This window comes from Pongo abelii, chromosome 13 (assembly GCF_028885655.2).
Source record: "Pongo abelii isolate AG06213 chromosome 13, NHGRI_mPonAbe1-v2.0_pri, whole genome shotgun sequence".
Taxonomy (NCBI): domain Eukaryota; kingdom Metazoa; phylum Chordata; class Mammalia; order Primates; family Hominidae; genus Pongo; species Pongo abelii.
Window position 1 is genome coordinate 96,699,359 of NC_071998.2, and position 26,937 is coordinate 96,726,295.

At 40.7% G+C, this 26,937-nt stretch overlaps 1 protein-coding gene across 16 annotated transcripts in view; it reads left to right on the forward strand.

Moving 5' to 3' along the window:
• Nucleotides 1–26,937, forward strand: part of FKTN (fukutin) — a 215,738-nt gene that overhangs the window by 97,351 nt on the left and 91,450 nt on the right. For 3 of the 16 annotated variants that reach the window (XM_009244725.4, XM_063713906.1, XM_063713905.1), the window contains one exon: nt 548–1,194. The exons of 12 other annotated variants lie outside the window; for them this stretch is intronic. In XM_009244725.4, coding sequence (XP_009243000.3) covers nt 548–561 — 14 coding nt within the window. In that variant the 3' untranslated portion in view covers nt 562–1,194. Of the gene's footprint in view, nt 1–524; nt 1,195–26,937 lie in introns of those variants that run through there. One more of the 16 variants, XM_024252652.3, reaches the window with a different exon arrangement.

Here is a 26,937-nt window from a genome sequence, read left to right on the forward strand (position 1 = left end):
CTGGAGGTTGCAGAGCTGAGATGGTGCCATGGCACTCCAGCCTGGGTGACAGAGTGAGACTCCGTCTCAAAAACAGAAAAAAAAAACACAAAAACAAACAAAAAAAAAACTTTCTATTGGCCAAACATATGTTGCATTTATACGTAAACTCAATCAATATTGTACCTGATGCTGAACAATTAGGAAGAGTTGGTTATAAAGGAAGAAACAGGAGTATTGGGACAAAGCAATCTTTGAACTGAAGGCTTCAAAACAGCCAGAGAGAAAAAGCTGAAGGGTGTTGTTCTTACCTTCCCCTGTTGTTTTTAAGTTAAAAAAAGAAATTATGCATAATTCATAGCGTCATTGATGCCTCAAAAGGCGAGAGGCATATGTTTGTGTCCCTGTGGGGTTGTTTTCTTTTTTAAAAACCTGAAAATGAGAAAATGAATCTCCTAAGCTCTCAGTCGAGAAAGTCTAACATCTCAGGTTCTTGGCAGGACATGTGATACCAATCAGGCCTCTTATAAGATATTGGCCCTGAGGGCCCTTTCTCTTTCCATCTCAGGAACTCAGACATGACCAGGAAGATCTTCGCAAATACCAGGGAGCGGTGGAGGCAGCAGAATGTCAACAGCGCCTTTGCCAAGCTGAGGAAGCTCATCCCCACTCACCCTCCAGACAAAAAGCTGAGCAAAAATGAAACGCTTCGCCTGGCAATGAGGTATATCAACTTCTTGGTCAAGGTCTTGGGGGAGCAAAGCCTGCAACAAACGGGAGTGGCTGCTCAGGGGAACATTCTGGGGCTCTTCCCTCAAGGACCCCACCTGCCAGGCCTGGAGGACAGAACTCTGCTTGAGAACTACCAGGTTTCTTCACCCGGTCCAAGCCACCACATTCCTTAGTGTGGCTCTGGCTGTCATCTCCCAGGGCAGCACTGGCTCAGAAATCACTGCCTGCGGACAGACTTTTGCATGTTCCAGAGTTGACTTGATGATAACTCGTGAAGCATGAATTTTAGCTTCCTGGGAGGTGGCTCAGAGACAGCTGCAGGGAGCTGAAAGAAGCCATGAGGAATGTCACTTGTGGGCCACCACCCCCCAGGGATGTCAGGTAGAGTGGCCTACCTCTGCCTATTTTAAATCCAGGTTCTGCATAAGACTTTTGGAGAAAAAAATTCTAAGTAAAAAAAAAAAAAGGTTGAAAATCACTGTTTACTCAATGTCTTCAGTTATAAGAAAGAAGTTTTCTCATAATGGATCTCAGATGAATAAGTAGAATATGTTTCCTTCAGAACATATTTTAAAGTTTGTTTTGAAAAATGAGATTTGATCAAGGGTGAACAAAATAAATCTTAAGATTAATGGGCCGGGCACAGTGGCTCACGCCTGTAATCCCAGCACTTTGGGAGGCTGAGATGGGCAGATCACCTGAGGTCAGGAGTTCCAGACCAGCCTGGCCAACATGGTGAAACTCCGTCTCTACTAAAAATACAAAAATGAGCCAGATGTGGTAGTGCGCACCTGTAATCCCAGCTACTCAGGAGGCTGAGGCATGAGAATCGCTTGAACCCGGGAGGGGGAGGTTGCAGTGACCCAAGATCATGCCACTGCACTCCAGCCTGGGCAACGGAGCGAGACTCAGTCTCAAAAACAACAAAAACAAAAAAAGTTTTCTCATAATGGATCTCAGATGAATGAGTAGCAGCATATGCTTCCCTCAGAACAGATTTTAAAGATGGTTTTGAAAAATGAGATATATTTGATCAAAGGTGAACAAAATAAATCTTAAGATTGATGAATAGAAAGATAACCCCTGCAGAAACCAACCTGGGAGACTTGCGGGAAAAATCTGTGGAGAAAAGACACCCCCCGCCCCCCCGACTAAGGTGTGGGGATTACAGGAATGCAGCAGAGATATGTGGAACAGTTCTGTGTCCTTTCAACTCTATGGAAGTGTGAGGTGCTACTTGTGCTGAGCCATTTGTACATATGTGATTTCTAAAGCCAAATAGTGGATTATATCTGTGAGAGGAAACAACTGGATAATTTATGTGTTAGGGCTCGTAGTTTTCTTACAAAAAACAGTTAGCTGAAATAAGTTAGCTAAAGCCTTCGTTTCACATGTCGTGCATTAAAACGTTTCACTCAGCCTGAACTCCTGCTGATTTAAGACCTGTAAAATTCAATTATAATTATGAAAATCCAAACATTACCATTTAACGACTCATTTAACAGAGAGCTTAGTTTAAACAAAACATTTAGAGTAAACAATAGAAATGTAATACCAGACTCTAATGAACTAATGAATTTGTAATTTGTCTTCTTTGCTATGGCGCATTAGCCGTCTCAAAAAAGAAAAAAGTTTCTCATAATGGATCTCAGATGAATGAGTAGCATATGCTTCCCTCAGAACAGATTTTAAAGTTGGTTTTGAAAAATGAGATGTATTTGATCAAGGGTGATCAAGCTTAGTCTTAGGCTGGGAGGGCTGGTACCCAACAAGTCAATGAAATAGCACGGATCTGGCAGAATCCATCACCATATGCCACCCTGATGATACTTGGAGTCAAAGATAAATCCCGTAGTTGAACCTGGAATACAAATAATGTTATTTGATTATCTCTGGGACATTTTCTTTCCCCAAAGTTCTTGACAGCACATTGGTTTTAAAACCTTCTGAAACATAGGTAGGAAATTATGGATTTGAGATTAGGGATTTCCAGTGTATACACAATGGAGGAATTTAAATTTCCTGCCACTCAAAAATAAGGTGTTTTACTTGTGAAAGGTTGAAATGAGCCTCCTTGGTCTGGCGATTGGAAGAAAGCTGGATGAAACTCTTACAATCTCATTCCCCCGAAATAGAAAGGTCATTACGTCATTAAACTCTATACAGCATTCGCACTTGTAACACAATGCATTTATTTGAACCAGTAAGATTTCCTTCTAGGCCCTTTATTTAAACTGCATTTGGTAAACTTCCCCACGGACCCAGCATAGTCCAGGGAAACATATAAGCAAAGAGATCAAAATGGTTTCCCTGAATGTGCATTTTTTTTTTTTTTCTCACTAGCTTATGTGGACACAAGCTTACCCCCAAATTACCAGGTCATAGTACATTTCAAAGTTTTGATGACAGTTGTCAATTAACATCACTTACTCTCTCATCTGAAATTAAATCAAAATAACACTTTTTATGGTATTTTTATATTGGCTTTGTTTTAACATGTTTCCAAGGAAAGCACAGAGTATCTGTTTGCCTAGATAGAGGATTTTGCCCCTCTACCCAGGATGAGTCCACTTTTCTGCTGCTGGGGCCATGATCTGTGTCAAAGGGGGCCATGATCTTCGACAAAGAGGGCCTTTCCACTGAAATGTAACAGAGTGCTCCTGAAAAGTCATGAGATCAAGTTCTCATTAAACTATGTGAGGGGGAAATTATTTAAAGAAATTTGCAAATAATCCTATAATAAATAAATGAAACTTTAAATCATTAATTTATGTAATTCACCTCCTAAATTATTTCTTTTGCCTGCTTGCATTTTTGTACACCAAGTCATGTTTGGTTAAAGTGACTGTTATGTCAGGTGTCTTGGCATGTGCCTGTACTCCCAGCTACTCAGGAGGCTGAGGCGGGAGGACTGCTTGATATTAGGAGTTTGAGGCCAGCCTGAGCAACATAGTGATACCTGTCTCAAAGAAAAGAAAGAAGGAAAGAGGAAAAAAAAAGAAGGTGTCTGTCAAAAAGAAAATATAGTCAATTGTGGACCAAAACCTTGACAAGGTATCCATGAGACTGGAAGCTAACTCAAAAATCATTCTAGAGTCTTCTCTGGTGTCCTATACTTAAGGCTTGGTGATAGCAGTAGCAAGAATTTATGATTCAAAAACATTATGGTTCACTGGATAGTACATCCGTTTATAGATCATTTGAGCCCAACAGAATAGTTTGAACAGATTATATAACCTATGCTACTCTGTAACTTAAACAAAAGTGTTTGGGGGTGGGCACTGTGGTTCACACCTGTAATCCCCCCACTTTGGGAGGCCGAGGCGGGAGGATCACCTGAGGGCAGGAGTTCGAGACCAGCCCGGCCAACATGTTGAAACCCCATCTCTAAAACAATTAGCTGGGTGTGGTGGCGGGTGCCTGTAATCCCAGCTACTCAGGAGGCTGAGTAGGAAGAATCGCTTGAACCTGAGAGGTGGTGTTTGCAGTGAGCTGAGATCGCACCACTGCACTCCAGGAGAGAGCAAGACTCTGTCTCAAAAAAAAAAAAAAAAAAGTTTTTACTCTGCTATGGACACCACTAGAAACTTCTAGAAACCAGGTATAAACAGGTCCATTGATTCATATAGATCATTTGATGGGCTAATGTCGGCCCCTTATTTTACAGAGGAGAAAATGGTTCTAGAGGGATTTGAAGTGACTTTCCAGAGGCCACATGGGCAGTTAGTGGAAACCCAGGACCCAGATCCAGGTCTGCAGACACTGTGTTTTTAGCCTTTCTACAGCCCTGTTCAGCCACCAAGTATTTTAGGATTGAAAATGAAAAAGCACCTTATCATGATGCTTGTCTCTTTTCAATAGCATTCGGTAATCTTCTTCATATGTCTTTTTACTGAAATTAAATTATTGTACTTTGTAAAATGTGATTAGATATATCAACCAAAGATTTTATTTGTTGATGTTTTGTGAGTTTTTAACCATTGACTATAATTTGTTATTTAACTGTTAATTTATTGCAAATAAATTATTTAAGAAAAGAAATTGTTCATTTAAAGAAAAATTTCATAAATTTACTAAGCACATTCACCCCTTCTCTCATCTTCACAGCCACTATCCTGTCTTTGACATGTCCCCCCCACCCCCCACCAGCTCCCCGGTGGTCTTTAGCATAGAAAAAAACCCAGCGTCACCTGAAATCAATCTTCCTCTTCATGTCACTTTTCTCACAGCTCCCTAATGGTCCTTGTCAAATCACGGCTGTAGTCATATCACTTCTCTGCTACAAAACCTTCAGTATCTTGTCTACCAGATTGAGACAAATGCTGTACCCTAGCAAACCAGGCCCTCTGCAGCCTGGCCCCAGTGTGTCCTTCCCTTCACCCTCCACAATGCCTGTACGTATTGTACATGCCGGTGAAACTACTTTACTTAAAGATCCCCAAACATGCCCACTCTTTTTCACTTCTAACTTTACTCCTGTGATACCAATGCTTGGATTAATGCTCCCATTCTCACTTATTCTACTCAGCCCTCCACCTGTGCCAAATTCCGCATGGCTGATCTTTTTTCTTCTGGTTGGAGTGCAGTGGCACCACCACTACAGCCTCAAACTCCTGGGCTCAAGGGATCCTTCTGTCTCAGCCTCCTGAGTAGCTGGGACTACAGGTGCATGTCACCACACTCGGCTAATTTTTTTATTTTTTATTTTTTTGTAGAAATGGTCTTGCCGTCTTGCTCAGGCTGGTCTCAACCTCTTGGGCTCAAGCAATCCTCCTGCCTCATCCTCCCAAAGTGCTGGGACTACAGGCATGAGCCACTGCACCAGCCCATGAGATCTTAAACACCGTCTCTTACGTGAAGTCCTCCTAGATTTCTACTACTTAATCTAATCTCTCCTTCCTTAGAATCCCCTTATATGCTTTATGATCCTTACTTCTCCTACCTTATGTTATAGATAACTGTGTGTATTCTGTTTCCCCTAAAAAGCTAAAATTTGCTTGAGTTCAGGAAGAGTTTCTAATATTTAATCTCTACAGCAGCACTGCAAATGACCCCCACTTTCAAAATGTGAAAACTTATGTCAAGACTGGCTCTGTTAAGAGTACTCTTTTAGCTTTCTCTAAAAGATGACATTGAAATGAAACTTGAACAGGCTGAATTTTTCTGAGAAACCCAAAGTCTAATACTCTTCTTAAAAGTTAGCTTCTCATTATTCCTATTCAAGGATACCCCTGGCAGCACCTGCCTTATGAGGTTTCATCACCTAAGAATGGCTTGAGATGGCCAAAATAAGTATAAGTTATGCACGACTGGCTTTGTCCCTAAAAAGGCAAAAGATGAAAGAGCCTGGGAGAATGAACAGCTTAACTGCTGACCCACAGGCCAAAGGTTAGTCAAAAGTCACATCCTTAAATAAAAAGGTTAGAGATAAGGAGGAAATCTAAAAGTCCAATGGCAATGCAAAGTGAAGGATTTAAAGGGCAGGTGTTAGGAAGGGAATGCCAAGGAATGAATGCAGTTAAGGGATTACAGAAAGCAGGGACAAGGTCTCCTGAACCACACTTGCACTTCTCCTCCGTTTAGAGTTTACTGTAAACAGAGAAACGCTCCATTTTATTTTCTCCTTATTGCTAATGGCTTAGCACAAAGAGATTTTGAAGAGCACTAGATTTATAGATAAACCTTATGTTTGTAATCTACCAGCTAGCATTTATTCTAAGAATTTAATTTCCAGAGCCAAGAATTCCCTGATAGTCCAATGAAGCAAGCTATTGAATTGTCTTTATTAGTAAACTTTAAAAAAAGAATGTAGTTAGTATGCTCATACACTTGAACCTAAGTCATTATCCTTCGAGGAACCTATCAAAAAAAATAATTGGGCTGGGTGTGGTGGCTCACGCCTGTAATCCCAGCACTTTGGGGGCCGAGGCGGGCGGATCACGAGGTCAAGAGATCGAGACCATCCTGGCCAACATGGTGAAACCCTGTCTCTACTAAAAATACAAAAATTAGCTGGGCGTGGTGGCATGCGCCTGTAGTCCCAGCCACTCAGGAGGCTGAGGCAGGAGAATCGCTTGAACCTGGGAGGCAGAAGTTGCAGTGAACCGAGATTGGGCCACTGCACTCCAGCCTAGCAACAGAGTGAGACTCCATCTCCAAAAAAAAAAAAAAAAAGAAAAAAAAATTGGAACTATGGTCAAAGAATTATGTACATAAGTATCTATTTCACAACTATTTACAACATTCATAAAATTATAATATTAAGAGGTAAAGTCAAGATTAGCTGAGTGCTTCCTTTTTTATTTTATTTTTACTTGTTATTTGTTCTTGGAAACAGGGTCTCACCATGTTGCCCAGGCTGGTCTTGAACTCCTGGCCTCAAGTGATCCTCCTGCCTTGGCCTCCCAAACTGTCGGGATTATAGGCATGAGCCACCACACCCGGTTGGCTGAGTGCTTCCTACATGCCAACACTATGCCAACAGCTTCCTGTGTATCAGCTCATCTAATCTTTGTAATAATATTATATTATTAATATAATATGAGCTATGTTATATTAATTACATGAATGTATTATATTAATATCACTGTTCCCATTTTGCAGATAAAGAAACTGAAGTGTAGAAGGTTATCTAACTTGCCCAAATTTCCACTACAGAGCCAGAATTTGACCCTCAGTTGTTTTTACTCAAAATCACTGCATTCTGTAAAGCCAGGGTTGCTTTTCACAGATAGCTTTAATTCTTTTTGATCCTAACCACAATGGAACCTCATGAACTAGGTATATTACCCAATAATGATATTGGGTAAACAAACACAACCCCTGAAAAAAAAAAAAGAGCTTCCTATTTGGAAGCACCAGGTGGAGTTAACACCACGATGAGACACCATGAAAAGACTGTCATACTGAGGGGAGAAAGTGAAATGCATTCAGTAGAAACAGTACTTTGAGGACCCATATAACATTTCTGTTTTTCACTTTCAGTACAGTATTCAGTAAATGACATAGTAAAGTAAATTACATGTACTTTCAGTACAGCATTCAATAAATAGTCAACACTTTATTATAAAATAGGCTTTGTGTTAGATGATTTTTGCCCAACACTATTGTAAGTATCCTGAGTATGTTTTAGGCAGGCTAGGCTAAGTTATGATGTTTAGTAGGTTAAGTGCATTAAATGCATTTTCAACTTAGAATATTTTCAATTTACAGTGGGTTTATTAGGATGTAATCCTAAATTTAGGAGTATCTGTATACTATATATTCTCATATTCTCATGTCTTCCTCTTTTTCACACCATCTTGCTTTTTTCTTTTCTTTTCTTTCTTTTTTTTGTTTTTTTTTTTGAGACAGAGTCTCACTCTGTTGACCAGACTGGAGTGCAGTGATGCGATCTCGGCTCACTGCAACCTCTGCCTCCCAGGCTTAAGTGATTCTCCTGCCTCAGCCTCCCAAGTAGCTGGGATTACAGGTGCGCACCACCATACCCGGGTAATTTTTGTATTTTTAGTAGGGACGGGGTTTTTCCATGTTGGCTAGGCTGGTCTCTAACTCCTGGACTCAAGTGATCTACCCGCCTCAGCCTCCCAAAGTGCTGAGCCACCATGCCTGGCCTGCTTTTCTCTGGTAACACTATAACCTAAAGATCTTCCCAAATCATAGAGGACTTTCTCATTCTTTTTAATATCTGCCTGTATTACATCATGTCCATTTGTGTTGTTTCCAGTCTTTTGCTGATACTAATGCTGCTGCAATGAATAACCTGTAACAAGTGATTTCCCAAGGGTGCAGGTACACCTGTAGAATGAATGCAGTCTTAGCAGCATGTATGGGTGTTCTTGTTTCTGCACAAATTCACCTTCATGTTATGTTGACAATTGCTGGGATACTTGCCAATCTGATAAGTGAAAATGTTATCTCAATGTGGTTTTAGTTTGCCTTTTTCTTATTATGAATGAGGCTGACATCGTATGTGATGAAAGAAAAACTTCAGCGGAATAAAATGTAAAGGAGTTTAATTGAGCAATGAACAATTTGCAAATCAGGCAGCCTTCTGAGCCAGAGCAGGCTCTGAGTCTCCAGCACAGCCATGCGGTGAAAGATTTATGGACAGAAAAAGGAAAATGACATACATAAAAGGGAAGTGAGGTACAGAAATAGCTGGATTGGTTACAGGTGGGCGTTTGCCTCATTTGAACATGGTTTGAACAGTTGGCTACATTTGATTGGCCAAAACCTGGTGATTGGCACAAGTTTAGGCTATGGTGGGTTTACTTGTTATGGTTCACAATGTACAGAGAAAGTTTTAGGCTGAACTTAAAATATGTAAGGGGGCAGCATTACGCTAAACTTGATTTAACACGTTTGTGAGTTGTTTGTATTTCTGTTTCTGCGGACTGTCTTAAATGTCCTTTGCCCTTTGTTTCTACTGGGCCGTTGGTCTTTTTTTCTTCCCCAATTTCTAAAAGCTCTTTATATATGAAGGAGATCAACTCTTTTTCTGTGATGTGGGCTACAAATATTTTCCCCCAATATTTCATTTGTCTTATGACTTTCTTTATGGTATGTGCCAGATATTCAAATTTTATTTTAATGTAGTACAATTAATCAATTTGATGGTTCTGGATTTTGAGTCATAGTTAGATAGTCTTCCTTTACTCTGAGGTTTTTGACTTTCTGGATTCAGTTTAAAATCTTGCTGTGAGGTCCTATCTTTGAGGCTTCTGATGAAAGAAATAGGGGGCCAGGGGATGCTGAATATTCTCTCTCTTTTAATAAAGACTTCTTATGAACTTAAAATTACGTATTTAAAGTAAATTCCAATTGAAAAAAAAAATTACTCCCTCACCACATTCTAAATTTGGCTCTAAAAAAAGGAGTTTCAAAAACCTGCTCCCTAGAACTCTGACACAAGGAAGAGAGAGGACCCTGGGTCCACTAGGTCTGGATAGATTAGTACCGTGTACACTGACCCTTAGCTGGCTGAGCTAAGAGGACACATACCCTTGGATTGGAACAAAAAGAAAATCCAAAAGAGGAAGGAAACAACAATAAAATAAAGTTTCAGTTGACAACAACTGCTTGGCAAGTGGGGTCCCAGAGTGAGATGGCTGGGTAAAGGTGAGGCCCGAGTCTCCTGCTACCCACTGCTAGTCCCCAGGGTAACTGGAACCCAGGGAAGGTGTGGCCATGGGAGGGGAGGGGCTGTCTGATAGCAGCTGTGGTTGTAGATATGGGAAGGGGGGATAAATCCCTTGACCTGTTTCTCTCCTCCCACCTGCCGTTCTGCCACTGCCTTCCATTGGCCAAAACCAACCAGAACCCAACCAGAGCGCAGGGAGGCCAGAGTGATGGAGGCTGAGGTGTATGTAGGTTGGCCTTTTGGGGCATAGAGCAGGCAGAGCGTCTTCACTACTCTCTCCCCGCAAAAAGAACCAGATAATAATTTTTTTTCTTTTTTGCTGAAGGTCATTCTATCTGATGGGTAATAAATTTTAATGAAAGACCTTCTTCTGATAGCTATTGAGATGGATATGATATATAATATTTTCTTGCATTTTGGATAAATCTTCCTTGGCCATAGTATAATTTTATTTTCATATGCAGTCAAATTATCTTCCTCATCTATATCTTAACCATGATAATAAAATATTTCTGAAAAAGTCAAATGTTTCCACAGTGAACCTTTACTAAAATCTATATGGAAAAGCACAAAAATAATTTATATATGCAGAGCACCGTGTCTGACTAAAGATACCTTGTCCACTTGCTTTTTATGCCATTGCCATTCCACCACTCTGTCTCTGTAAGAGGATGCATGAAATACCACGTGTCCACCTGCAGCTTGAGAGAGATATGGGCTGTCAGAGTCAATGAGCTTCCTAGGTCTTCCCCTGACCTGCTTCTTACCCTTTCCTCTCGATATGAGGCCTCCAGATCCCCATCTTACACTTAAGGTGTTCTGAATGCTCACCTTGGCTTCTAGCAGATAGGAAACCATCCTGGCCAACACAGTGAAACCCCATCTCTACGAAAAATACAAAAATTAGCTGGGCATGATGGCGCACGCCTGTAGTCCCAGCTGCTCGGGAGGCTGAGGCAGGAGAATCGCTTGAACCTGGGAGGCAGAGGTTGCGGTGAGCCGAGATTGTGCCATTTCACTCCAGCCTGGGCAACAAGAGCGAAACTCCGTCTAAAAAAAAAAAATAAAACCAACAAGAAAAAAGAAAGTATTTTCCTACCTGCCTTCCCAGACTAAATTTCTTCCCTGGGCTCCAGAGCTTCTGAAAACAACCTTGCAGTGTCTCCTTCATCCCTCTCTAAGAGGCTTTATGGCTCTAGGCTCCAGCGGGAAAGATGCCCCATCACAGAAGTTGAGAAGGGTGGATGAACTGGTAAAACGGCAGAGGAAACAGAGCAAAGACACCCCTTGGGACTAGAAAACACCTTGTACTGTGCTTGTGTATCAGGATACACCTTTTTGTACATACAACATATATGTATCTGAGTATGGCAAGTTTTATTTGGGGAAAGAGTCAAAATATAAACACTTCAAGGAAGTGTTTCATATTCATCGCGTGCCTATTACAGATAGTTTATAAAAGCTATCTTTAATCCTTCTAACAACCATTTAATGGAGGCATTTGCTCCAGCTTACAGTTTGGGAAATTGCGGCTTAAAAAAGTTTTAAGAGGCAAACTTCAGATCACACAGCCAACAGCAAGGCAGGCTCTGAGCCCATGTCTGCCTTCAGCAAAGCCCAAATTTCTTTTAATATGTTCTTTTGCCTCTAAGAAAGAAAATTCCTGTGAAAGAAATGCTCGCTGCAGGCAGGCAATGATTGAAATAAAGAAAAAAAATGCATGGATTAAGTTGGTTGGTGGTCTGAGTTTTCTATCCAGAAGAATTCTTTGATAAAGAAAAAATTATCCAAAATAAGTGATGGGGATGTCTGTTGCTCGCAGCATTTAAATTACGTTGAATGACACTTAGGAAGATATCTCAACAGAAACAAGCCTTCTCTAGCTGGAGGTGTTTCTTCTGCACCTGACCTTAGAGGTAAATCATGTCACAGATCAGGCCTAACCTATGGCTTCCTTTCAGTCCCATAGAGTTAAACATATTTTATATTCCCTGAGAATCATGGAAACATTCTCAGTCCTCAGAAAGTGCAGAGACTTCTGTGTCTCAGGCCTCCTTCATATTTTTTGAGGGGGCAGGGGGTGGTTGGGGGAAAAAGTCTTTTTTCAACTAAGAATGGTAAAAGAAATTACCGCTTGAAAGGCAATATTTACTTCACAAATACAGTCCCTTTCTTATCATGAAAACTTCAATCAAACCCATAAACTGTCTATAGCACCCAGTCAAAAATGTTCCTGTGTCACCTATTCTAACAAGTGGATTGTTGGGTTTTTCTTTGGTGGTTTTGAGTACACCTTACCCAAAGGCCTAAAACAACTACCATCGCCTGGCTTTTTCTTTTCCAGAAATAAAGGAAAGATACGGAAGTCCAATTCAGAAAGTACTGAAATCAAACATCCAATGGACATTATTCCCTGCAAGTAAACCCCTTATCAGTCTCTTGCAGAGATTCTAAAACGTTATCTCGATAGACCAGATTATGGGGCTGACCCACTCTCCATGCTGAGTAGGAATCAAACGGACATTCTTTTCTGTCAGCAACCCCTGCTTTGCCAATCCAGATAAATCAATTAATGGGATGCAGAGCTGCTGTCTTGCCTTTCTCTTCCCCATGCTTACCTCCCTGAGCTCCCCCGGACTCCTCAGTCCCCTGTTTAATACCATCTAAGAGTCCTTATTTACAAGAGGGCTTGTGCAGGTGCAAGCTTTCAGGCCAGCAGCACAGGAGCAATTGCCCTCCCTTCTCTTCCATCCTCCAGGCTCCCCTCTTTGTGAGACACTTTTTTCTTTTCTCTGCTTTTCAGACTAAAGACGCCCCTCAGCAGCTAATCTAATCGGATTATGCTAATTTGTACTTCATGAACCTAAACAGCATAACTAGATCTGCAGAGGGCTAAGGCCAGGAAGAGAGGGACAATGACTTTGTCAGTAAACCTACCCCCAAAAAAGTGCAAAAAGAATGTATGTCCTGTGTTTAGCCACACAAAGCTGCTCCTCTGGGAAGCCTACAGAGCTCTTGACGATTTAGAGTGCTCAGGAGCGGTCTATGTTCAGAACAGAAAAGGCGGCACAGTGAAGGCACAATAAAGACCACAATGGCAAGGCTGTTTCTCCCTGTGAAAAAGTAAGGCCCCTCTTCTTCCTCTTCCCAGTTTACTTACTTTCACCTCTTGGCTAATCAATTTGTAAATTTGGAAGCTGAAGTCAGCTGGTACAATTCAACAAATATTTATTGGCATCTACTACCTGTCAAGGGCTACACTCGGTGCTGTGGGATACAAAGTTGTCTAAGACTTGGTTCTTGCCCTTCAGAATTTATACTTTGATAAGGAAAGATATTCTAGGTACAGAAATTAGAAAACACCTCAATGGGGTGATTGCAATTCCTGTATTCTTTCTGCCTCATGTTGGCTGACTCTGCTAGTCATTTTCCATAATCTTCCACAGATGGTTTTGATTATTATTTTTAGTTTTTTTTTTTTTTTTGAGACAAGGTCTCACTTTGCCACCCAGGCTGGAGTGCAGTGGCACAATCATGGCTCACTGCAGCCTCCAATTCCTGGGCTCAAGCAATCCTCCTGCCTCAGCCTTCCTAATAGCTGGGACTATAAGTGTGTGCCACCTAGTGCACCTAATTTATTTTTATTTTTTGTAGAGACAGGGTCTTGCCGTGTTGCCCAGGCTGGTCTCAAACTTCTGGGCTCAAGGAATCCTCCCGCCTTGGCCTCCTGAAGTGCTGGGATTACAGGTGTGAGCCACTGCACCCAGCATCACAGATAGATTTTAAAGATAATGTATGTTCATACAAAGCTTTACATTTTATCAAAATATATAAGTATATAGTGTAATTTTCATAATAGACTATGAGATAAATAAAACTGGTATTTTCAACCCCATTCTGAAGTCTTGAAACTGAGACTTCGAGATATTAAGTGGCTCCGCCAAGAGAAATCCTCCAGTTACCAATTGGACTTCTGATTCCAAAGCTACTGTTCCCTGTCCTCTCAGCATGCTACCTCACATAAGGCTGGAGGGGACCTTACGAGGTCAGCAAGTCAGTTCTCATGCATATGAGTAGGATTGTACACAAAACTTTAAAAACTTTACACTAATAGCCTTTAAAAAGTCTTCACGCATAGTGAAATTGGAGAACTGACCCTCTTTCCCATGAGGTTCTTGATGTCCTGGGTAGTTGACACTCAGTACTTTTGCTTATTAGTTTCTAAGCAGGCTGTACCTTTGGATGATGAAGCCCAAGCAGTTGGAGACATCTTCCCTGGAGATTGTCTGCCACACACCCGTCTCTGTCACAGCTGGCAGTGGAATGCGCCTTTCTCTTATCCAGAGGACTCATTCCCTCTGGATCTCTCACTGAGTTCCTTTTTCTGATCTGAGAGACTCTTGTAATTCACCGTCCATTTACACAGCTGAAAAGATTTACTACCCTGAAATTAATGAATTACTGAGGCCTTCTCAGTCAGATGCTCATTTTGCCACACCTTCCTTTCCACCACCACTGAAATAGCTCAAACAGACTGCAACAAATATGCAGCAATGATTAGTTTCTGTCAACAGAAGAAAAGGAGGGCACTTTTCATCTGTTTTCATTCCTGCCCTCTCTCCCTTTTAAAGCTAAAGAACATCCTCATGAATTCGCATAGCCTCAGATGCTGGTTTGGGATGAGGAGTGGAAGGGCAGAGGGTTGGAGGTGGAAGATTCCAGATAAATTTAAATAAATAATTTCTTAACACCAAAATATCCTTATTCAACTCACAATTGCCTTAGGATAGCTTTTTGTCTGGAAAGTTTCCACTAATAGTTTTAACTCAATTTTCTTAGATGGTTAATTATTATAGATCCATTTCAGACTTTCTTTTACTACTAGCAATCTAAACAATAATGAATATTTAAACACCTTAACCTTGGTGTTAATTTTGCTGTGGATGGCTTTCTTTTGCTGATGTAATGCTTCCCTGTTGGATTTTTGTGCTCCATCCACATTCTTTTGTTAAATTATCATAATGGACTAAGGACTAAGGGTTAGCGTGGATATGGGCTGCAGTGTAGATGATTTACCAAACTACCTACCTTGACCACATTCAAATTAATTATCATAGAAATCGCTCTGTGAATAAGATGATTAGTTTGTGAAAACTGTAGTGATATAGATTTTTTTAACCTAGAGGATTTAAAAAAATCTGGCTAACATTTAAAAAAATCCCTGATGAATAGAAAATCTTTGTATTGTATAAGGTTAGGTAAGACCTACTAATAAACATTATTATGATGCTAGAAAATGTATTACTGAATCGATTCTGACAGTTTTTTTTCCCTTTTGTGTTGTTTAGATTCCAGGACTTTCCACAGGCAGAGTCTAACTGATCCCTGATGTAGAATACTATGTCAACTATCCTCCAAACCCCAGTTATACAGTACAGAGCAGTCTCTAAGAGCTGCTGCTACTGTTAGTGTAATACAGACAAAACGAAGAATAGAAATGAGTTATATGTCAGGTTAGAATAGGCAGGATGCCAAAAACCAAGTCCAAATAGCTGTGGGTGTTTTGCCTAGGATCAGTTTCTAGGGTAGCACAATGGGAATTCCCACATGCAAATGCAACATAAGAATCAAAGTCCACTGTCACCTCTGGGATTAAAGCCAGAGAAAGTTAACAAACAGAAAAGACCAGATGGTTATCAGATCCAGTGGTCTGGTTTATTTGGGCTTCTTATAAAGACATGTTGTATCATCTCTGTGACTGTCCTTCATTATTTATGATGACACAGCTCTCTGGACTTGTGTGTCAGTAGCTTCCAATTATGGCATTCTTTCCCCCAACTTTGTACTAGGTGTCTAGTCAGAGTAGTGCTGGTCTTTGGACTTTGCAGGAAGGTGGCTGTGGAAAGATGCCATATGTTTGAGGTATCGCAGAAGTGGGGGGCAACTTTTCATTTTCACTCATTTACCTTTTCCCCAGCTCCCGATCCCAACCCACTGAACACTGCAGTTGCCCTGATGCCAGAGGAAGTCCTTGAGCTCTTTCTTCATCATTCTGAAGAATATAAAAGTTTGTCTGCTTTCTGAGCCTAGTCTTTGGTAGATGCACATGCCATGGATCAGGGGCCAACATACCAATGAATATAGCGGTGGGCCTCAGAGATTCCCAATATGATGCTGGAGGAGGGGATATTTGGGGTGCTTGAGCCCATGCTTTTGTGGTTAGATATATAAACAGAAACAAGAGAAGCAGACTGTTCTGTGGAATAGTCCATCATATGGTGGCCACCTTGCCTGCACGACACCCTTTCTTCCACCTACTTAATACAGAAATTTTTACGTCAGTTCATGGACTTGGATTTGGGCTTCCAGGAGACAGCTATTGTGGATGTTGGGGCTCAGAAAACAATACCCCAAAATGAAGGCCTCAGAATCAGCCTTAAGAGCAAAAGTTTTTCTTTGATCTTTTCCTGCTCTCCTGTCTCTCAGTCCCATTCTCCCCTGAGGCTGGCCATAGAAGGTATTACAAGTACTGGCAAAAACCACAATTACTTTTGCACCAATCTAATAGACTCCTTCTTCCCCAAGATGGGTTAAATTAATAGTAATCAGAACCCCTTTTCCCCAAAGCTAGCCATAAAACCTAAAAATATTACTCTAACTTGCCTTCTGCCTCATGTCAGTGATTTTCAGCAAAGCTTCAGGGGTTCTCCTTGGACCCCAAACTTGGAGACCAGAGTCCTAGTCAATTTTCAAGCTGGGCACACTGTGACTCAAGATCTGGGAGAATGTCCTCTATTTAGTGGCCTAATTTGCTGCCATGTGATTGGCTAGGACCCTTCTGAAGAAATTCCTTGTTTTAAATTCAGGGAGGCAGACAAAACACTATGGTATATAAAATGAGGTTATGATTCTAGAGCATTTGACAGCCAGCTAGTTCCCATACTTTCTTAACCTCTCTAGTTTGAGTTAGCAGCTCAACCTCCAAGAGCTGTCACAATACCCTGTATTTCCTGCTGTTACAGCATTTATTATGCCATACAATCTTTGTTCATTTGTTTGTGTGCTATTAAAGTGAAGCTTCCTGAAAGCCTGGACATATTCTTTATCTGGACATAAAGTTGATTAGATGCATGACCAGCCTTTGGGAATTTCATCATAAATATCTTCCAAGAGTCCAACATAGGCAGTGATGGTTGTGGTCATTTTTTCAAATAACTAATGAAGCATTCACCATTCCACTTCTCCTGAATGGCAGTCTTTAGGGGAACTGATGTGTTCTCATCTCTATCCTCACTGACTCTCAGGATCTAGCAGCCAGTAGAGAACAGCTGCTTAATGAATTTCGAGGCTGATTTCAGGTACCTTCGCCACTGAGCTCTGAGTTCTGGGGGGATGACACATATTATTAGTTCCTGGCCAGGCACCTCCAAGAGCCTCATAAAATTTGCATGTGTCTGGAGCCCAAATTATGTTTGTTCAAGCAATAACACAAGAATCTTACCCCTACTTAGGTGAAATTACTTCCCTTTCGGGAAGGAGAGGAGGGCCCTTGTACTATGCAGAGGCATATAATTAAGCCCCATACCCATAGTAGACTGTGCCACCCTATCTGCTTTTTAAGCATCTCTGCTCCTGAATGTAAAAAAAAAAAAAAAAAAGAAATTAAAAAAAAGAAGTAAATGACATGAAAAGCCAATCATTTTTAAGGCCTTAGATTACTGGCACCCAAAGATGATCTTGGATGATTAACCTGGAGTTATTAACTTCATCTGCTCTGGAAGTAATTCTTTGAGAAACAGACTTCAGGGAAGCATGGGATTAAGGAAATTGTATACAATTTAGCTGTTATGACTCGGGGTTCCAGAAGGAACCTCTGACTGAGCTGATGACACAGCAATGCCTCTGACAAACACTTAAGTGAGTTAGGATAGGATAGGATAGGATAGGCTCTTATCCCTTAGTTCACCATGCTACTCCCAGGCCTCTCTGGAGAGACAGAAAACCTAAACAGAGCCAGACTGCTTACTAGGTCCCAAGTTGCCTTGTATGTTTGTTAGAAGATGTCATTTTACCCACTTTATTGAAATTTTTTTTTTTTTTTTTTTTTTGAGACCGTCTCACTCTGTTGCCCAGGCTGGAGTGCAGTGGCACGATCTGTGCTCACTGCAGCCTCAACCTCCTGGGCTCAGATGATTCTCCCACCTCAGCTTCTGCAGTAGCTGGGATTACAGGTGTGTGCCACCACCCCTAGCTAATTTTTTGTATTTTTAGTAGATAACAGGGTTTTGCTATATTGCCCAGGCTGGTCCTGAACTCCTGGGCTCATATGATCTGCCTGCCTCCGCCTCCTAGAGTGCTGGGATTACAGGCATGAGCCACCGCGCCAGGCCTATTGAAATTTTTTGAAGTATGAAATACATACAGAAAAGTACACAAACCATAAAAATGCAGCTCTATGAATTTTCACAAAGTGAACATCCCAAGCTCATAAAACAGAACCCAAACTCCGGAACTTGCTTCCTGCATCCAACAGCCAACATGATCTGGACTTCTAATTTCATAAATTATTTGTGCCTGTTTTCGAACTCTATATAAATGGAATCATGCAGAATGTATTTTTTTAAGTCTCTGGCTTCTTTTAACACCATGTTTGTCTGATTTACTGATTTTGATGCAGGTAGCATTATTTTATTCATACTAATTGCTGTACAGAAAATTGTATATATATTGCAAGTCTATACCAAGATTTACTCATCTGTACTACTTTTAATGACCATTTGGGTTGGGGGTATTGTAAACATTGCTGCTATGAACACTTGTGTAGATGTTTTTGGTGAACATATGCCCCCTTTAGAAGTGGAATTGCTGGGTCTGAGGACATGTATATATTCACTGTTAGCATATATCACTAGTTTTCCAAAGTGGTTGTACCAATTTATGTTCTCACCAACAGTATGAGAGAATTCAAGTTGCCTAGCATCCTCACCAGCACTTGGTATTACCTCTTTTTTTTTTTCATTTTAGCCACTTTGATAAGCATATCTTACTGTAGTTTATTTAGCATTTTCATTAGTATTTCTGTGATGACTATTGAAATCAAACACCTCTTCAGAAGTTTACTAATTATTTAGGTATCCTCTTTCCTGAATTACCTGTAAAGTCTTTTGACTATTTTTCTATTGAGCTTCCTTAAAAAATTAGTTGTCTTTCATTTATTGACTTATACAAGTTCTTTGTATTTTCTGGTAAGAGTCTATTGTTGGAGATATATATGTGTGTGTGTTTGGGTATGTGTGTGTGCATATAACAAGTATCTTCTTCTTTTCTTGCCTTTTTACTCTTTTTTTTTTTTTGAGATACGTTCTCACTCTGTCACCCAGGCTGGAGTGCAGTGGCGTGATCTCGGCTCACTGCAGCCTCGACAGCCTGGGCTCAAGCAATCCTCCCACCTCAGCTTTTCCAGTAGCTGGGATTACAGGCAAGCACCACCATGCCTGGCTAATTTTTTTTATTTTTTGTAGAGACCAGGATTTGCCATGTTGCTTAGGCTGGTCTCGAACTCCTGGGCTCAAGGGATCCACCGGCCTCGGCCTCCCAAAGTGCTGGGATTACAGGAGGGAGCCACCGCGCCAGGCCCCTTTTTACTCTCTTAAAGTGTCTTTTGGTAACTGGAAGTTTTCAATGTTAATGTAATCTTATTTATCAATTTTTTTCTTCTCTGATTAGGGCTTTTTGTGAGAAGGTGTCTTTTGGATGGCAAATCTTTTTTGGTGCAATTCTTCACCTGCCTGGGAGAAATCCTTGTTTGGCCTCTGCCAGTGTTGGCATCAGTAGTTTTATATGGCTGGTCATCCACACTGTCCCTGACGTGTCTTCTTGCTTCATTGAATTTTTCTCACCTAACATTTTTGCTGTGGTAACATTGATGCCAGCTGACTACACCTCATCTGTCCTTAGGTTGGATTTCTTAGTCTGAACTATGATCTGACTGACCAAACTTGCCAACCACCCAGTCTAATTAGCCAGTCTCAATCTCCTTTTATCTAATTTTATCTTCAGCCTCTCTTCTGATTATGGATTTGCAGCAGCTGTCAGCCCAGTTGTCCTAACCTCAGTCTAGTAGGGAACATTCCCAGCCTTTATTTAGACTGTGTCCTGGCTAACACTTTTTTATTCTGGCATCTCAAGCTTAGGTGAATTTAGAGGACCAGAGAGGCCCTATTGAAGACTTTTCCAAAACGAACTAGTATATTTCAATATAGAGGACTTGTAGCTGGGAGGGTGTGAAAACAGAACTAGAAAAACTCAAGAACATGGCTTTAGTCAAAGCAGTAACATCGTCTTTGTGTATTAAAGGAAGCATTACTGTTATTTCTACTTGGGCATATGTTATTATATATGTATAACACTAAAAAAAGGATAAAAAACTAAAAAACAAAACACAAACCAAAAGGGAGAAAAATAAAGAAAAAATTCCCAAACTTTTTTCTTGGACTGTTACAATTTTTCTTAACTTCCTGAAGTCTGTAACCTGAGCATCCTTTTTTATTGCACACTGATAATTCTGTTAATCATTTCAATTAGGTCAAATAGGTCAATACACTAGAACACAAATTTGACTGCTTTTATGCAGTAGGTAATTTTTATGAAATTAGGTCCAAATTAAATTCTATTCATGACAAGAGAAAATTATTCAAAAAGTCATTATGATATTTGGAAAATAAATTTTGAATAAAAATAACCAACCTTTATTGAGGGCTTTCTGGGTACTGGGCACTGTTCTTTACAAGTGTCGATATATTTAATATTTACAAAAAAACCCAAGAAGTCCAGATTTTTATTTTTGTCATCCTAGGAATGAGAAAATAGGTACAAAGAAACTTGCCTAAAGTACTTCAACTAGCAACTGGCAGGGCCAGGCTTTGACTGAGGATATCTAGCCTCATCACCTGCAGTCTTAATCACTGAGCCTCTAAAATCAGTATAATCTATACAATATTAGCAGTTAAGAAAGCAGTAGGAAAGGAACTTCCAAATTCCTACTAAGAGATCTGGAGATCTGGATAGTCTAGAACAAGAGTAATAGTTAAATTTATCAAGCACTTACCTGTGGCAGGCGCTTGTGAAAGCAATTTATGTACCTGATCTCTTAATTTTGAAAACAACACTGTGAAGTAAGTACTGTTATTCTTATGTTAAAGACGAAGACACAGGCTTATAGAGATTTAGCAACTTTTTTTTTTTTTTTTTTGAGATGGAGTCTTGTTCTGTTGCCAGGCTAGAGTGCAGTGGCGTGATCTCAGCTCACTGCAACCCCTGCCTCCCGGGTTCAAGCGATTCTCCTGCCTCAGCCTCCCAAGTAGCTGGTATTATAGGCACGTGCCACCACACCCAGCTAATTTTTGTATTTTTAGTAGAGATGGGGTTTCACCTTTTTGGCCAGGATGGTCTTGATCTCTTGACCTCGTGATCCACCCGCCTTGGCCTCCCAAAGTGCTGGGATTACAGGCGTGAGCCACTGCGCCCGGCCAGTCACTGCACCCGGCCTAGCAACTACTTTCTATGAGGTTACACAATGAGTGGCATGCGACTTTAAGGCCTGTATGTTTTACATTACCACCATACTACACTGCCTACCAAGATGAGAATATTTCTCAAATGAACTCAAGATGTAGTCAAGGATGTAATTTGATATGCTGCTAGTGGCTAGTTAAGCCTAACAGAAAAATAGCTAAAGAGGTGGAAGATGCAGCCATAAAAACAAATGAGTTCATGTCCTTTGCAGGGACATGGATGAAGCTGGAAGCCATCATTCTCAGCAAACTAACACGGGAACAGAAAACCAAACACCGCATGTTCTCACTTATAAGTGGGAGTTGAACAATGAGAACACATAGACACAGGGAGGGGAACATCACACACCGGGGCCTATCGGGGGGTGGGGGGCTAGGGGAGGGAAAGCATTAGGACAAATACCTAATGCAAGCGGGGCTTAAAGCCTAGATGGTGGGTTGATAGGTGCAGCAAACCACCATGGCACATTTTTGCCTATGTAACAAACCTGCACGTTCTGCACATGTATCCCAGAACTTAAAGTAAAATAAAAAGAGAAAAGAAAAGAGGTGGAAGAAAAACCTTTGCTATCATAATCTGATGGTTCCTATCTGAAAGATGGGATACATATTTACTGAGTGAATAAACACTATAAATAACCTGATAGTCCAGTTGAAACAGCAGAGATCGAAAAGGTTTTACATGGGGTTCTCCAAGATGGATTTCCAGTTTTATGAACTACTTGCAGGGAAAAAATTGTTTCCAAGGTTAAATTACTGGGGGATATTATCCCCTTCTTAGATAATCATAATGCCTATGAAAAGCTCTGCTGTTATTAAGAGTAAAAATATTCTCCTTAGCTTTTTTTGGATTGAGGCGGCATTACCAATTTTTGTATGCACAACTATAAGAATATCCAGCTTCATGGATAAAAAATAGAATACTGGTAGATTTTTACATTTTACAGATTTTATATCTTACATTATTTATAGTTATTTAAGGCACATACAGTGATTGAAACATTGCTTGGACTATACATTCTATCCATACATATACGATTCCACTAATTGACCATTATCTTTAACAATAGTCCTGAAAATATATGTGATGTGGACACATTCTGTATGAAAGCTAGACAAATTTGGACTCAACCAAGGAAGTCTGTATTTATTGTCAATCGTCGCATGGAAACAGCTTACGTTGGAATAATTTCGCTCCGTGATTGTTAATCCACCTGCAACTGCATTTTCCCTCTCTGTGTCTATGGACCCTCCTGACCATGCATGCTTTGGTATTTGGACACATTTATAAATCCCTAGGTACGATTCTTTTTATTTGCCCATATATCAAGTACATGTGTTCTCATTGCTAGTGTTTTGGTTTGATCAACCCATCTATACAGATGACTGACACTTTGTGGGTTCCCAGCCACAGCCATGTGCATTTTCTTTCAAACCTCACCCATCCATCTTATTCTTTTTTTGAGAAAGGGTCTTGTTCTGTTGCCCAGGCTGGTGTGCAGTGGTACGATCATATCTTACTGTAGCTTCAAACTCCTGGGCTCAAGTGATCCTTCCACCTAAGCCTCCCGAGTAGGTGGGACCAGGTGCACCTCACCACTCCTGGCTATTTTTTAAAAATTTTGTAGAGATGGGGTCTCACTATGTTGCCCAGGCTGGTCTCAAACTTCTAGCCTCAAGGAATCCTCCCACCTTGGCCTCCCAAAGTGCTGGGATTGTAAGCATCAACTACCACACCTGGCGTCATCCACCCCATTTTCTAATCTCCTTCCTTTGCCTGTCGTCTAGTATAACAAGATGCTAATTTATCGTGAAATTCCATGAGATCCCCTAAGACAAAAGATGTTACTTCTACATTCTGAAAAGACAGTTAAGCCCTGTCTATGCAGGACTTAATAAAATATAACAGCTGGCCCAGAGAACTTCACTTTCAACAATCCAAAAGGTCAAGAATTTGAAGGGAAATTCATGGAACCGAATTCAGAGGGTAGAGGCTTTGTTTTCCTACTCCTCTCCCTGTGAAGAAAGAGGTGCTAACTTCCCCCAAGCCAATTCAGACTCTATTTAAACAGAGAAGAAATTATTTTTTCACATAACAGGAAGTCTGAGAAGGATAGTTGATAACTTTGATGATCTGCTATTTTCTCTCATGGTCACAACGTGGCTGCCCCAGCTCTAGGCAGAAAGACAAGGAGAAGGGCCAATATCAAGGGCATAGTCCCTTTTATCAGAGAAGCTACATATTTTCATTGATCTATTTTTCTATTTTTTCACCAATATCGTACTTCTTGATTATCACTGTTGCTTTATAGTAAATCTTGAGGCTGGACAGTGTCAGTCCTCCAACTTTGTTTTTCCTTACTTTGTTTTCAAAAGCATGTCAACCTAGGTCCCCTGAAGTTTTATTTGCCAGTATCCTAACACAAGTTCACACCTTGCTGAGAGGCTGAACAAACTACATCTAATGTTTTAACCTGATACACAGAGTTGAATACGTGTGCTGGGTTATTCAACCAATGGTGTCTGCCATAACTGTAGAGGTTAGGAGATCTTGCTATGTGAGCTCCATGGCATCATTGGGGAACTCGCAAATAAACCCCATGGATGAGTCTGCATTGAGAGCCTGCCATAGAGAAGAATATCAATAGCCAAAAGCAAACCAAGACAAAGAAACCAAAAAACAAAAACTATGACCAACATTTGCCAACTAGAAAGTCTTCGGTTCCTTTTCTCTAATTTCCCTCCTCACTGCCCTAACCCTAGAAGACATAGCAGATGAAAGGAGCAGAAGATGAAGAAAGGTTGGAGGGCTCCACCATGCCCATTGCCCCATCAAAGTCTCTGAGACAGGCAGTCCCGAGCAAATGGGAGGAAAGAAGTTCTATATTGCGTGTAAGATGGATGTTTTAACTGGACTGGACTTTTTATTTTATTTTAAAAATATCTTAAGTTAGCTGGGAATGGCGGCAGGCACCTATAATCCCAGCTATTTGGGAGGCTGAGGCAAGAGAATCACTTGAACCTGGGAGGTGGAGGTTGCAGTGAGCCAAGATCCCACCACTGTACTCCAGCCAGGGCAACAGAGTGAGACTCTGTCTTAAAAAAAAAAAAAAGAAATAGAAAAAGAAAAAGAAATCTTAAATGACAACAAAGCAATGGGATCTGCTGAGATAATGTCAAAGAATGGGATGGGGTTACTAATGATTACTAATTGGTCTTCCTGGCCCTTATCTGGTGGGTGGCCTTTTCATTGCTGTAGGGATGCTGAATCTCTCTGTAAAGGAAAACTTCAAAAGAAGTATTTGGGTTCTGTTGGACAGGAGAAAACCTAGGAGGAGTACATAGGGAAGACTGATTGTAACAGAATAGTAACAAATTTTGGTCTGTCACTGCCCATGGTGACCTCTCTAGCACTTAGTTTCCTACTTTAAAATAAATGGTTTGGCCGAGCGCTGTGGCTCACGCCTGTAATCCTAGTGCTTTGGGAGGCTGAGGCAGGCAGATCACTTGAGGTCAGGAGTTGGAGACCAGCCTGGACAACATGGTGAAACCCCATCTCTACTAAAAATACAAAAATTAGCCAGGCGTGATGGCAGGTGCCTGTAATCCCAGCTGCTCAGGAGGACAGAATCGCTTGAACCCGGGAGGCAGAGGTTACAGTGAGCTGAGATCGCGCCACTGCACTTCAGCCTGGGCAACAGAGCAAGACTCGCTCTCAAATAAAAAAATAATAATAAATTAAAAAATAAATAAAATAAATGGGTTAAAGAAAATGATTATACTAGACATCTCTTGGGATGTCTGCCTAGCTCCCTCCTTTCTCTTTATTTTTTTTGAGACAGTGTCTCACTATGTTGCTCGGGGTGGTCTCAAACTCCTGGGCTCGAGCGATCCTCCTGCCTTGGCCTCTCAAGGTCCTGGGAGTACAGGTGTGAACCACTGCGCCCAGCCGCTACCTCCTTTTTCAGGAAATTGCCTCTGATATGTAGGGATGCTTCAGATCTGAACCACGTGACCCAGCCTCCCATCAGAACTGATTAACCAGGAGTGTACAGCTGTCCCAGGCCAGGACAGGGTCTCTTTCCTGGCAGTATTCAATACGGGGACCCAGAGGCTAAGAGATGTTGGCATTGAGTATCATCAGTGACTGAGAGAAGTGCACGCCCACCTGTTGCTGCTGGCCCCAGAAATGCTCTGCTTCTTGGTTTTCTTGGGTCTTGACTGCTCAACTTTTCTTGGCTTTCATGAGATTCCCTAGTAGACTTTCAGCAAATTACTCATTTTGCTTAAGCTGCACAGAATGGTTTTCTATTCCTTAGACTCCACGTTACTATTTTTTTTAAAGGGTCCATTCAACTTCCAAAATTCATTTATTCTGTGATTTAACGGTACCTGTTACTCTTGAACGGAGATGTTGAAGAGCAATATGGTGAACTTAAGTGTTGATGACCACAGACAACTGACAGCTATGGCATTGGTGGGTGACTACAGTTTTAGCGGTCCTTACGCTGAAGAAAGTTAGAGGTATTCCCATAGTAACATCAGGTTTTTAATCAGGTAAGTTTGTACTTGTTATACATGGAGAACATTTTTAGTTTACTAGTTTATATTAGTGGTATGAATGACGATTATAGAAAAGGATTTTGGTTTCCAGTGCAATAAATAAGTGAGCCATGTCAGGTTTTCCAAGACACAATATCAAAGGCACTATTATTAGATACATGCTGAGTCTAAAGAGTTGAGTGTATACTTGAATCAGTTGCACTTAAATCTCATGCACTGGCATCTAATTGTACTGATTGAATTCAGTGGGTATTTTGAGGGCAATTGGTGCTCTCTAGCTAATTCTCCTTGATAATCCTGGATATTAAAAAAGGTTGAGTTCAAATTACATCTACTTTGTCTTAAATGTCACATATTAATACATTATCATTTGACACAGTGTGGCTATCAAGTGCTTATCAAAATAACTTTAGAATGAAAATGCCTGACCAAGATACTAAGGTTTAGGAGTGCAATTGGTCCCTTTAATATGAAACTTCCAAATCATGGACTCTAAGGTACTTTAAAAAGTTCAATAGCATGGTGGGGTGACTATAGTTAACAATAATATATTGTTTATTTCAAAATGGCTAGAAGAGATGATTTGATTGATAGACCTCTAAGATTCAAAAGAGAAAAACAAAAAAGATGATTTGAAATGTTCCCAACACACAGAAATGATAAATGTTTGAGGTGGTGGATAGGCTAAATGCCCTGATTTGATTATAACACGTTGTGTGCATATATCAAAATATAACATGTACCTCATAAATATGTGAAAGTATAATGTATTAATAAAAAAATAAAATGAAAAGTTATTATTATAGATTTCCCAAAGTGAAAGGCATGCCATTTAGTGGGTAGAAAGCAGTATTGCAGGGAAGAAACAGCTAGGATTGCATGTATGATACTGGCTTTCAGGATATTGTCAGTTTGACCCAGGAAGATGGATGTGTAAATTGAGACTAA